Source organism: Musca vetustissima, unplaced genomic scaffold (assembly GCF_032173495.1).
Source record: "Musca vetustissima isolate MV318-11 ecotype Yass unplaced genomic scaffold, APGP_CSIRO_Mvet_v1 utg59605, whole genome shotgun sequence".
Classification (NCBI taxonomy): Eukaryota; Metazoa; Arthropoda; class Insecta; order Diptera; family Muscidae; genus Musca; species Musca vetustissima.
This window is the reverse complement of record NW_026881012.1, coordinates 15,763-30,543: the sequence shown is the minus strand read 5'-3', so window position 1 is coordinate 30,543 and position 14,781 is coordinate 15,763. Positions and strand designations below refer to the sequence as shown.

Sequence of the window (14,781 nt, the reverse complement as noted above, 5' to 3'; positions counted from 1 at the left end):
AAGAAAAGGCAGACCAACTGAACTGAACGCATATTGTGAATAACATCCAAGTGAACCTACCGACTGACGGAATTGACCCACTAACTGACCGGCTGGCTGACTGACTGTTTGACTTTGGTATGGTAATTTCTTGTGGGGGTTTTCGACCATATTCCACAAAAAAAGCGTTGCAAAGAAAACAACAACAGCAGCATTTCTTTTGTTTACTCATCTGTGGTTTGCGTGTGTACCCTACATTCATGTGGTTTAAAAAAATGGTAAAATATCGTTGTATTCTGCCTAGTCATCGTTGGAGATGGACCATGATAAGATTCTTGAGAAAAATTATAGAATGTTTAGAATCAGAATTTCTGCGTGAAGCAATTAACAAGCAGTTAGGGAGCTTTGATACGAACTATTTATACCCTACACCATGAAGAGGCCGTAAAAACAATTCCATTAATCTCATCATATTAAATATAAGATCAACAACTTAAGTATTCGAAAAATGTATTGCAGCTATCCTCAACGAAATATCAATATGTATATCGTTATATATGGATCTTTGCAAAAATGGTTAAAAGAGGGTATTAAAACCCTCTAAATTCCAAATTCGGATGTGACTGAAATGTGGCTGAAATATAAGTAAAAGCTTCAATTAAAACACCACATATTAGCACCAACGGAAGAGATCTTCATGATCTAGAGAGAGAAGTCAAAAGTAAGAAGCGGTAATCGCAGCATTCATATATATGCAGTCGGCCAGCCAGTAGAACAATACCATGTTAATGCTATATGGTATTAATAACACTTGCCAGCATGTCGACTAAGACCACTAGGACACACAAATTGCAACCTTCCTGAATTTGATACAGAGACGGACAAGATACTGGAGTCTCTTTTTTGTATTCCAGCCGCTATAGCAACAAATAAAAACGTCTTTAAGTTCTTCCATGTTAAACTTTTCAAGATAAATAAAATCTCAATGCACTGCAGGCGATCATTCTCTAAAATAGTTAATAATGGGGCTATCGTTTTACGAGGACCAACCCGAAACATAGTCCAATATTTTCTACCCAAAGAGAATCCAAAATATAATTGATTTGGTTGAAAAACTTACCCAAAATACAGAATATAAGGAGGCAAAGTTGGGCGGGGTATATGCAAAATGTTGTGACAATCCGAAAAATAAATAAATCTGAACCGATTCTCAGGGTTCGTCATTGGCCCAAATAAATTAGCGGTGCCCAAGTTCACTCAATTAGAAATAAATTACACCAGAGGGACGGATTTAGATAAATCGACACTAAATTTGACTCTACGACGATATATGTATATTTCAAAAAAATTTGATTGAGAATTGTTGGTACAATCTTCAAAACACTAACAAGTAACAACGAAAAACGGCTGGGCCGAACTTATATGATAGTAGGTTATCCATGCTCCGAAATAATAGTATTCCAAATTACAGACACTCTAGTGGGAAAACTTAACCCTTTGTGGCCCAATGTCGCCCACACGCAACAAAATGTTTTAGAGCTTATAGTTAATATGCAGCTAGTAGATATATATATTTTTGGATTTCATTTGTCAAGATTATGGACGACATTTGATTATGGACGACACATATCAAAAGAAAAATCAAAAAAATTCCAAATGTTGGTACAGTTATGAGCTTTTCAATTTAGAGAGAATGGTAAAATTGTGTGCAGTACTAATTTGTGTATACAGTCCAAATTATTTAAATCGCTTCGTATTTTAAATTGTACAAATTCTGCTATTATTTTTTTATTGATATTATTTTTTTGTAATTGTATTGTAATTGTATTATTTTTGATTCTTGTAAAAATGAATATTAAAAATAATTTAACGTGATTTTTCTGCCGATTTTGCATTTGGTTTTCTTGATATTGGACTTTAATTTTTCCGAAAGAATGCACTGTATCTCCTGAATGCCAGGAAATTTTGTGCATAAACTATTTAGGATAGTTATATTAAATCTGTGAACAGAAATTTGTTCTAACACAGCGGAAAAAATTCGGGGCTCAAAGGGTTAAAAGGAGAGTTTTTCATCAGCCTTATGGCTAATGAGAGAATATACACTTTGATATCGTGAAAATGTGCCTCATCGAAATATTGAATTTAGGCCCAATGTTTAGACCAAATCCGTTTCAGACAATTTGTAGTCAATTTACAAATATCCGTCCGTCTGTCTGTCTGGCCGGCTGGTGTGCATGATAAATCTCGAAGTAAATAAACGATTTCATCTAAACCTTTCCCATCGAAATATTTCCTCCGAACTTAGTTCAATTCGAAGCAAACTTTGTATATCCTATTAACTTCATCAAGCCCTGATCAAATCCAAAGATGTATCCCACTGGCTCACCCCTTCTGGCACCTCCCCACAAATGGTCAACATTTTCAATATTTATAAATCAAATATCAGGTGAATGGAATGTCCGATTTGAATCATTTATCATTTATTATCTTTATCAATCCTAGAGTCTGAATATGAGATCCATTGGTTCACCCCTTGTGGTACCTCCCCAAGAAAATGTTCAGTATTTATAAATATTTGTACAACTTATTATCTTTACCAAGCCTAGATCAAGTCCGAATATGGGACTATTTGGTCCAGTCCTTCTTGTACCTCCACCAAAAAGAGTATAATTTTTCAATGTGTATTAATTTAATATTAGGCGAAAGGAATGTTCGATTCCGACCAAACTTTGCACAAGCTTAGATCTAGTCCGATGGTAGGACTTTATGCCTCCTTCATAAAGTTGTAAATTTAATTTGAAGCGAATTTAATATGGCGGGGACCTGTATTTATATGCTATATCAAAACGTGGTCTTAAATAGATAAGTTTTCATCCCCAATATCCAGAAATGACATATTTTATTATATTTAGACATACAATGGGAATGGGGATTAATTAATTGTTGGTATGAAGATTTAACACCACATGAGAAAATGTGGGGGATACCATTATATGGGTGCTACCCGGAAACTTGGATCAATATGCATAATTTTTTGTAAGTAGATTTTGTACTCACTGATCATCTAAAATATAAAATTACAGCCAATTTTGTTCTAACACGTGACTAAACCCCCCAAAATACAGAAGAGTGAACTGATATTGACAATTTTAGTAGAATCCATGCTATCAAATAAAACAACCAATTACAGCTGATTAGGTTAAAAAATGTGTCCAAATCCCCAAAAGGATCGTATAATGTGGAGTGCCATTATATGGAGGCATTTCGGAAGCTTTGTTAGAAACATTTTCTACTCGATGATCATCCAAAATATAAAATTACAGCCAAATACCAAATATACGTGGGCCAATATTGATAATTTTAAGTAGAGAGATTTTCTGCTCAAGTACTATCCCTTATATTAAATTAAAAGCAATGCTGTTGAAAACAGTGCCCAAGATCTTCAAAAAACGGAATGTTTAGGGCTACCATTATATAGGCAGTAACCCGAAACATATGCCAATATTGATAATATTTGGTACGGACACTTTCTGCTCAATTACAACCAATTTTGTTGAAAAAATCGTTACAATTTCTCATATAGAATGTACCGTTATATGGGGATACCCTAAATAGTGAACTAATATTGAACATTTTCAATACCAAATATCGTAGGAGTAGTAGCAATGTATGTGCAAATTTCAGAGCACTATCTTAAATCGTGGATTGTAGCATAATATTGGGCTATCTTGAATTATATTTGTGAATTATACATCAACAATAATGCTATGCAAGACAACGGGCCCGCTAGTATATTTGTATTTTTAATATAAATGATCTTCAAATAATTCTTTATAAGGTATTTCAGATATCTAGACAGATTATAATGGTTGCTGTTAGAGTGGCACAATTGTGTTGGCGAGTATAAATCTGATTAATCTCTTATCTAAATCAGATTCTTAATTTTCACATCCATTATTTATATGTTTTTAATCTCCAACATCATCACTATCACTAATTCATTTTTATCGCATGTAGAGGATCTAATAGCCGTTGGCAATTGAAACATTTCTTTTCAACCACACCATCGAACATCTGATCTAATTTCTATTGAATTTCCATAGCATTGAATGAGATACCTTTGTTGTTATTGGCATCTCATTAAGGTTTTACACCTTTTTACTGGGAATCCACAAAAATAAAAACCAAAATAACAACGACAGCAACATATTTATGAATATCTTCAACATAGCCTGCGGTTATATAATATTCTGATTTGTGTATTTGTCTAACCCACAAAATAGCATCTATGCTTCAATAAGTAGGTATGTATGTGAGTACGTAAAAGTGGTTAAATCGCCCCTCAGATAAACAATAAGAAACCTTCAAATCTTTCACCTACTCTACATACTTACATATCGATACATATTTATGTATGTTAAAAACCTCAGTCTCTCTCTCACTCACTCTTCACCATCGCAGTGGACCACAATAATGACTTTGTTAAGAAGTCTGACAGTTTCGATAACAGCAGCGGTAACACCATCAACGACAAGAAAAAGGTAAAAGCCGCCAGTATGACGCTGATGACCATTTGTTTGGTTTATTTTCATCTGCTGCAACAGCAACGGCCGCAGCATCTTTCCAAGCCCAGATTGGCAATTTAAATGGTGAAAGAACCGGTTAGTATCCACACACAGACAAGAAGAAATTTTCAATGCCCCGACGAGCGACAGATAGCCGATGTTTATTTAAGCTGTTGTTATTAATACACGTAAAAACAGACGATGTGATAATGAGGTTGGTAGGTTGTGGTTTCGTTGTACGGTCGTGCGGAATATTTCCATGTTACCTGCATTGATTTTACAAATGTTTCAGTTAGTTTGAATATTAACTTAGATGTTTTGTAAAAACTGATTTTATTTTATGTGGTAGCAGATTATCATCATAATAAGCGTAAACAAAATTACATATATTAGGATGTAACGAAAACATTGTTTTGACAGTTACAATTTATGGTAAGGGTACTTACTACCCAATGGGAAATCGAAGTACCAAATTACAGCCATTAGGGTTAAAATTGTGTCAAAACTCCCCCCAAAGTACCGAATAATATATATGGGGACAATCTTCAAAAGTGAACCAATATTGATTACTTTTGGTATAAAGATCTGTACCAAATGTGAATTCAAAAAACTAAAATATAGCGAATTCTGTTAACTTGCCTAAACTCCCCAAGTTCCTCAAAATGGACCGATATCGATACTTTTTGTAAGAAGATTTGCTACCCAATGGGAACTCAAAGTAGCAATTACCGAATCAAATATCGAATAATAGGGAAAGTGTCATATGTGAGCCACCATATATGGACCGATACCGACGATTTATAGTACGGAGATTTGCTACCCAATGGAAACTAAAAATACTTAATTATAGCCAATTAGGTCGAAAACATGCAAAGAATATCAAAAATACCAAATGTTTGGGTGTATCGTTATATGGGGAATCCTACAATCGTGATCAAATATCTCCTAAAGATGTGAATGTTTTGTCATCTGTAGTCGAGCGTATCACTACAAGCACACATCAAATGAATAAAAATAGATCTGAGTTTAAGGACCAAAGGGGAAGAGCAATCGCAACCCCACCTTCCGAGACAGGCGGGGACTCAAACTCGAATTCCTAATCTGAACACGAGGATAAAACCAACAGTCTTAGAATGCTGTAGGAGCGGTAAGTGCAAGATGGTAGAGAAAGTAAGCAATGATGCCACCAAGCTCACATCAAAAAATAGGCAGTGGCCAAGATGAACTATAGGAATAAGTGCGAACAGCAAATTTAAGAGAGGTCCGATCTTCCTCCTATTGCTCGGAATAGACAAAGAACCAGTTCAGAAGGATAAGTCTAACGTTCCCTCCAATTCCTCGGATGCGGCAAAGAGGATTAGGTCTTCGGAAGAGCAGACGAACGCCAAACCCGCAGTAATGAGTCAATCCGAACTCAAAGAGGTCCGTCAGGAGAATCCATCGACTGAGGGCGGCGGAACTGATTTTAATATCATCGAAAACTTCCATAAAGTAAGCCCCACATACTGGAAGCGGTATCCCCAAAATGTCGGTATTTTATGGAGTTTAGGTTGGTTTTTAAACCGATTTGGCTGTAATTTGGATTGTCCTGGGATACCAAACCTTCAAACCAATATCGGTCCACTTTATCGGGTAGCACCCATACAACGATACTCCCCTAAAAAGCGGTATATTTGCTTCAGCGAAGGGAACCATAGCGTTTTCCAACACATAAAAAGAAAAATAGCCCAATACCATTATGCTTCCCAGTACCCGTGAAATACTGAGGCTTGAACATTTTATTTTTTTGACCTTCTCGCGGTATTGATTTCGAGTCTGTGCCTTTCATATTAAACTTAAAGGCATCCGAGTACATAATATTTATCCACTGAGTCGGTTTCCAATAAATATGAGCTTTTGCGAAAGCCTATCTAGCTTTCCGATTTTTTTTTCAGAAATAAAAGGGCTTTCTTGATGGTATTCGGGGCTCTGTTCTTGGTTTTTTATACCCTCCACCATAGTATGGAGGGTATATTAATTTTGTTTTTCCGTTTGTAACTCATCGAAATAATCATTTCCGACCCTATAAAGTATATATATTCTTGATCAGCGTAAAATTCTAAGACGATCTAAGCATGTCCGTCTGTCCGTCTGTTGTAATCACTCTATCGTCTAAACCAGTTGAGATAGATCGCCAAAATTTTGCACAGAGTCGTCTTTTGTCTGCAGGCAAGTTCGAAGATGGGATATATCGGTCCACGTTTAGGCAGAGCTCCCATATAAGGGTACCCCCCAATTTTCGGTATTTTGAAGTTCTTGAATGCGTTTTCAACCGAATTCGCTGAAATTTGGTACTTTGAGTTCTTATTAAGTAGCAAATCTCCCCATTAAAAATTATAAATTTAGGTTCATTTTTTCCGATAGCCCCCATATAAGGGTACCCCCAAATTTTCGGTATTTTGGAGTTCTTGAGCGCGTTTTTCAACCGAATTCGCTGAAATTTGGTACATTGTATTGGCACATTATTTGGTGCCAAATATCTAAACTAAAAATTATAAACATCGGACCATTTTTTCTGGTAGCCCCCATATAAGAGTACCACCCAATTTTCGGTATTTTGGGGTTTTTGAGCGCGTTTTTCAACCGAATTCGCTGAAATTTGGTATATTGAGTTGCTATTGGGTACCCAATTTCTCCACAAAAAATTATAGATATAGGTTCATTTTTTCTGGTAGACCCCATATAACGGTACTCTCTAATTTTCAGTATTTTTGTGGTTTTTATCGTAGTTTTCAACCGAATTGGCTGTAATTTACTACTTTGAGTTCTTATTGGGTAGCAAATCTCTCCACTAAAAATTATAAATATAGATCCATTTTTTCTGGTAGCCCCTATATAAGGGTACTCCCCAAATGTCGTTATTTAGGGGTCCTTGAGCGCGTTTTTCAACCGATTTCGCTGAAATTTGGTACATTTGGTTCTTATTGATTGCTAAATATCTCCACCAAAAATTATAAATATAGGTCCAATTTTTCTGGTAGCCCCCATGGTTTTTCGCTATTTTGAGGTTCTTGAGCACGTTTTTCAACCGAATTCTCTGAAATTTGGTATTTTATAATCGTATATGGTAACAAATTTCCCTACAAAAAATATATATCATATCACCTGCGGAGCATATCGAGGTAAAAAACTAGAACATAAGGTTCGATAATGAACTATATATGAACTAAAACCCGTATTTAGGCCTAGCCCCTGTGTGGGAGGTACCGGAAGGAGTGGACCGATATTCCTATCTTCGAACTTGAACTAAGTTTGGAAGAAATAATAAGATGGCCAAACTTTGGATGAAATCAAAAATTTCTGAAACAAATTTAGCCAAAGAAACATGGGGTTTAGAACCATTTTAACCGTGCCAAGGTGTATACACCCTCATTATCCATAAAGCTGCAGGTATAATAGTACATTAAAAATTTCTGAAATTTGTTTTATGGTTTACATTGTGGTTTACATAACCGATTTGTGGAAATGTCGATATAGGTCCATTTTTGGTATTTTCCCTCTATTTTTGTATTTCAAGTACCTGTCAGTATATCTATGGTGGAGGGTATCCAAAGTTCGGCCCGGCCGAACTTAACGCTTTTTCACTTGTTTAAAATTCCGTTGGCCTTTTAAATGGATAATGAGGGTATGTACACTTTGACACAATGTTTCTTTTAGACACAATGTTTCTTTAGACCAAATCCGTTTCAGAAAATTTGGAGTCGATTTACACATGTCCGTCCAATGTCCGTCTGTCTGGCTGGCTGGTGCGCACCGTAACTCTCTCTTAAATGGATAATGAGGGTATGTACACTTTGACACAATGTTTCTTTTAGACACAATGTTTCTTTAGACCAAATCCGTTTCAGAAAATTTGGAGTCGATTTACACATGTCCGTCCAATGTCCGTCTGTCTGACTGGCTGGTGCGCACCGTAACTCTCGAAGGCATCAACCGATATCATTCAAACTTTGCACATCTTAATATTTCTTTCAGACTTAGTTTAAGTTCGAATATGGGGAATATCGGTCCACTCCTTCTGGTACCTCCCCCACAAAATGATCAAAATTGATCAAAAGCGGATAGTCCGTCTTTTAACGAAACTTTGTACAGCCTATTATCTTTACAAAACCTAGATCAAGTTTGAAGATGGGACCCATTGGTCCAATCTTTCTGGTACCTCCCCCACAGAGGGTCAAAATTTTTAATATTTATAATACCAATATCAAGCTAATGGAATGTCCGTTTTGAACAAATCAATGTACAACCTATTACCAAGCCTAGATCAAGGTTGATCCCCCCACAAAATGGTCAAAATTGTGCTAAAAATTAATTTTATAATAACATGCAAACGGACTATCCGATTTTAATGAAACTTTGTACAACCTATTATCTTTACCAAGCCTAGATCAAGGAGGAAGATGGGAACCATTGGTCCACTCCTTCTGGCACCTCCCTCACAAAAGGTCAACATGTTCAATATTTGTAAATCCAATATCAGGCGAATGGAATGTTTGATTTGAACCAAACTTTGCACAACCTATTATCTTTACGAAGTCTATATTAAATCTGACAATGGGACCCATTGGTCCACTCCTTCTGGTACCTCCCTCACAAATGGTCAACATTTTCAATATTTGTAAATCCGATATCAGGCGAATGGAATGTCTGATTTGAACCAAACTTTGCACAACCTATTATCTTTACCAATCCTATATAACTGCGAAGATGGGATCCAGTAGTCAGTCCGCTACTGGGATTATATATCTGTCGGCAACACCGTCTGACACTTTTTACTTGTTTACTACTACAGTTGAGTACGGTTATAGCGAACTAGTAGGGACCAAGCAAATTAATTCGTTATAGAATAAGAAGTTCGTTATATCCAAGCTAAGGCAAGGTATAGGCTTAGCAGAAAATATATATATATATATTCTCTTAGAAATTCGTAGGTTTTGTGTCCTATTTTACAATTCTTAATCTGCCTCTCTTTTTAATGAACCTGACATTTTTGTGTGCAGGTTGCCAGCATTAGAGTAAAAATTAATTTTTGTTAGGATTAATATCGTCAGTAATACGTATATTTGTAGCAAGTTCGTTATAACCGAATTAAAACATATGAAAACTGAATGTTGGGACCGAATAATTAATTTGTTAAAAACAAGTTCGTTATATTGGTAGTTCGTTATATGAGTAAAGGTTTGTATGAAAAATATATTTTAAAACTTCGGGACCAGGAAATGTGTTCACTATAAGAAATGTTCCTTATAACCGGTGATTGTTATAAGCGTACTCGACTGTATTACAATTTGTTGATCAATACGAACTGATGTTCTTTTGCAGCCTTCCTCCCTGCTGAACTGTAACTACTGATATAGTTGCATAAAATCAACATATAATTCGAGAAATCACTGGAAATTCCATGGAATATATCTCCGAAATTATTTTCTGTGATAAATTATTTTTACAATCAATCATTTTTATACCTTACACAACTATGTTGTCAGGGTATTATAGCTTTGTGCAGCCCCAAAAGTTTGTAACGCCGCGAAATATTAGTCCTAGACCCACCTTTAAGTATACCGATTATCATATCTCGACTAGCTGAGTCGATCTAGACATGTGTGTCCGTCCGTCTGTCCATTATAATTTGTAAACACGATACAGGCCACAGTTATGAACCAATCTTCACGAAATTTTGCATGTAGGATGGGTTCTGGCCAATGAAGACCCCTATTGTTTTTGGTAAAGATCGGTTACACGGAGAAGGGGATCGGGCCAAAGAATAAGCATGCCTGTTTTGATAAAGATCGGTCAATATTTAGCGGGTCAAATGGACCCTGACTTTTGTGTGAAAAATGAAAAAAAATTATTCTGGGGCGTATATATTTACTTCTAAAGAACATAGAACCGAGAAGTTGATAGTATATCCAAGAGGAGTGGCTGACCTTTAAATTGATACCAATTATATTGTCGTGTGTTCTCGGATGTGGGAGTTACACTTAAATATTTACAGGTGCTTACGTATTCAGATATTATTTAGTAACCCATTACCACACTAGAGGGCGGAAATATAGCCCCGATCGATGTGAAATGTTCCATAAGACTCCAGTTATGGTCAAGAACAACATCTAGAATTTTCGGTGATGATCAGATAATAATTTTGGGATGAAGTGGACCACTTAATTTTTTGTATTTTTCTGGTCGATCTATAGCCCACAATTATAAGCCGAACATCAAAACACAACCCTCGATGAATGGAATCTGGACAAGTAATTAGAAGGTCTGTAGTGAATATTAGAAATATTCGTAAAATATGTCAGTGTAAGGAAGAGGCGCTGTTGACCTCTAGTCGGACAAAAGTGTGCATCTATCACGAAATATTCACAGGTTCGGAATAAAAATCCACAGAATGTTAGATTTCCGTGGTAGTTGTGTAGGGTATCGTATGGTCGGTCCCGTTCGACTATACTGCTCCACTCACTGGTTTACAATTATTTTCACAGTCATGGTATTAAGTAAAATTTTACAGCTAATCTGTTTGCACTGTGGAGTTTCTTTAGTTTTGTTCAAGCAAAAATTGAAACAATTCCCTTAGCCATAAATTATGGGGATATATTTAAATCTGAACTGATTTCAACGAAATTTACCACATGTCTTGGTGTAGCATTTACATCAAATCAGACGAAATTACATATGGTAGCTATATCTAAATTTTCACCGATTTTCTCTAATTTCAATAGGGTTCGTCTTAGAGCCAAATAAGTTCCCTGTGCCAAATTTAATCTATTTCGAATCATAAATTTGTTTACAATTTAACATAGACGGACGGACGAGCGGACATGCATAAACAGTGAAGTGATCCTGTGGGAATTTTTCCCACCATTTTTATTTTAGTATAACATTACGAAGTGTCATTAAGGGATTTTTGTAGACAAATAACTTCCTCACAGAACAATTTACAAAGGTCACAATTTATTATCGGAATGTCTGTTGTTTAGTATTTTGTTTTCATCTCGCAAAAATTTACAATGATCCCGATCAGTTTTAGTTAATTTAAAACCTCTGCCATAATAGTCATCTAACAACAGAATCTCTAGATTTTGTTCTGAAAAAACATAGCACCGTACATTTGAGGGAGGACACAGATGCCACTCTCAACAAAGTGACCAATATAATCATATGTGTGACTGAATAGTCTATTAACAGACTAATATCCGACGCCACGATATTCAAAAAGGGTTTTATTTAAATAAATTACATTATTTTCTCTATTAAATTGAATAGTAAATATTTTATAACCGTAATAAATTTCCATATAAATAGTTTAAATACATGACGACGATTTTCACTTCAAAAAAATATTTTCTTTTTTATGGTAGAGAAACTCATGTTCAATTAACTTTTGTTAATTAATTTTTAGCTGCGGTTAAACATTGCAAATAGAGGCAATAACCTTAACTTTACACCAAAATAATAAAACAAAATGTTTCTCTTTCTCCAATTTCTTTGACATTCAACATTAATTTATGCGATTTGTAGCAGATAAGACATTTGACAAATGACTAGAAATTAAAAAAATTAAAACAATCACTAGCCGATCATCAATAGGGCCACAGCTATTCCAAGAAAAACCAAAATGACATGAAAATCCCTTAGTCATCCCATTATTTAATGGTTATAAAGATCATATCTGATGGATCAATTTGCAGAATTCCTAAAATCGAATAGAAATTAAATAAATCTCAGGCACTGAAATAGTTCAAAACGAATCGTATAAAACTGAAATGTCCACACCTACAACATCATAGTCGAACAAAATGAGGCAAAGCTTGAAAATAGGTGGTAAGTTAAGGAATTTCGAAGAAGAATAAACACTAACTAATATTTCTTTCCTTTCTCTAGTTTTTCTAGTGTCATTGGTGGCCATCTCGGCGCCAAGTGGGGCCTATGCCTCCAAAAAATCTTTGGCAAATTATGCCATGGCCCGTTCCATTGCAGAGCCCAGTGAAAACAATGGCCAATATATTGTCTACTCCCAAAATGATATGTATCAGAAAAAGGACAAACCCAAGGAACCTCAAATTACCGAAGATGATTTCGAAGAGGAACCCGAGGAAAAAGAGAATGACAACCGCAAAGTACCCGATTACCTATATCCCAGTGTCATACCCATGGCCTCCGATAATAATGTGAAAATTGTTATACCTCAAATGATTTATGGTCTGGAGAATCGTGGTGGTTATCATCAGGATAAGAAAATGTCGAACAATTATTACAGCACAAATAATCCACAACGTCTATCGCTGCCAAACTCTAATTTACAATTTGGATTAAATTTCAATGGCAATGCTGGTTTTGGCAAGGTACCCTCAACACACATGGAAAAAGAGGATGGACAACAAATGATGCCGCAGACGGCAATTTTACCCATTGTAATAGCGGGACAACCGGGACCACCAGGCCCACCTGGTCCTCCCGGTCCAGCAGGACCTCCTGGACCAATGGGCCGTCCCGGTCCCATGGGAAGACAAGGACATCAGGGACCACCCGGGCCACCTGGACCCCAAGGACCTCCAGCTCAAAGTGGTAATTCCTATGCAACATTGGGACAGACTACGGGATTATGGTATACCAATGGAAAGCCCTTGATAACAATACCACAAAATAACTACAACAATGAAGAATAAATGATTAAAAAAATAATTGGAAATAATTAGTCTCAATTTCATTGGATAGATAAGGGGTCAGCAATAAAGGGATTCGGATTTTTAATTTATAAACATATTTTTTCAGAAGCTTACATACTTACTTAGCTGGCTTGTTACAGAGCGGTTGTTCCATAAGCCGAGCTTAAAAAGATGTTGTCCTCTACTTGATCTTTCCATCGAATTCTCAGCCATCACCTTCTCCGGGAACCATCACTTGGCTCGCTTTTATATGCCTTTTGAGCTGGGAATCTTCATCCATTCTCACGACATGGCCTAGCCAACGTAGTCGCTACAGCTCGATAAGTCTGACTATGTTGATGTCAGAGAATAAATGGTATAGCTCATGGTTCATTCGACGGCGATATTCACCGTCAACGCAGATCGGCCCATAGATCTTTCGGAGAATTTTTCTCTCAAACACTCCAAAAGCTACCTCATCTGCTTGCGTATGGACTAATTTTGTCAGATCCATATAACAGCACGGGTAGTATCAGCGTCTTGTAGAGTTTGAGTTTGGTCTGGCGGAAGGTGGCCTTGTTTCTAAACTACTTACTTAGACCATAGTAGCATGTGTTGGCCAACACGATCCTTCTCCGAATTTCAAAACTGATGTCATTAGTTTTATTTATGGCGGAACCAAGGTATATAAAATAGTTGACTACCTCGAAGCTGTAGTTCGCAAGTTCCACAGTTGGTCCGAGTCTACTGGGCGAATTGCGCGTTGATACCATCAGCATGGCCTTCTCGCCATTTACTGCCAGCCCTACTATGGCAGGCTCCTTCTCAATTTGTTCAAAGGTGGCTGTTACCTCTCGCAATGTTCGACCCATTATATCGATGTCATAGGCGAGTAACATATGCCGTATGACCTTTTCAAGCAGGATTTTAAACAGGTCACACGACAAACTGTCACCTTGTCCGAATCCTCATTCGGTATTAAAGGGCTCCGAAAGGTCCTTTCCGACTTTAACTCCTTCTGCCAGTTAAAGTTATCCTGCATAGCCGTATTAATTTTCCAGGAATGCCGAACGCAGACATAGCTTTAAACACATCTGAATGCATAGGGCTGTCGAATGCGGCTTTATAATCGACGAATAGGTGGAATGTTGTTGATGTGTTTTTCGTGGGTCTTTTCCAGGATTTGGCGCAGAGTGAAAATCTGGTCAATTGTGGATTTGCCCGGCCTGAAGCCGCGTTGTTATGGTCCAATAATGTCATAGTCCATTGGCTTCAGTCGTTCACATAGTACGCTGAATAGCACTTTATATCCGATGGGAAGGAGACTTATTCCTCTATAGTGTAAGCACATATGGTCTTGTCTCCTTTTTTGTACACGAGACACAGGATGCTGAGGTTCCAATCATTGGGCATGCATTCCCTAACCAAATTGTACAGGTGCACCACAAGTCTCAAATAGCTCGGCTGGTACACATCAGCACCTGCTGCTTTATTATTCGTCAGCCGATTGATTGCTATTCTGACCTCATCATGGCTAGAGGTTCTGGGGT

The 14,781-nt window shown here is 36.7% G+C and overlaps 1 protein-coding gene across 1 annotated transcript; it reads left to right on the top strand.

Annotated features, from left to right (window-relative positions):
• Positions 1–12,382: 12,382 nt before the first annotated feature.
• On the top strand, positions 12,383–13,252 carry LOC133327069 (collagen alpha-1(XI) chain-like). The gene is made up of 2 exons (XM_061535646.1): positions 12,383–12,407; positions 12,477–13,252. Exons 1-2 carry the CDS (start codon positions 12,383–12,385, stop codon positions 13,250–13,252), a joined length of 801 nt encoding a protein of 266 aa, XP_061391630.1.
• Positions 13,253–14,781: the final 1,529 nt, after the last annotated feature.

Bases quoted from the DNA above. Each gene is read 5' to 3' on its own strand.
- LOC133327069 (XM_061535646.1), top strand. From the start codon at position 12,383: ATGAGGCAAAGCTTGAAAATAGGTG. The intron at 12,408-12,476 runs GTAAGTTAAGGA...TAGTTTTTCTAG, and splicing joins GCAAAGCTTGAAAATAGGTG to TGTCATTGGTGGCCATCTCG.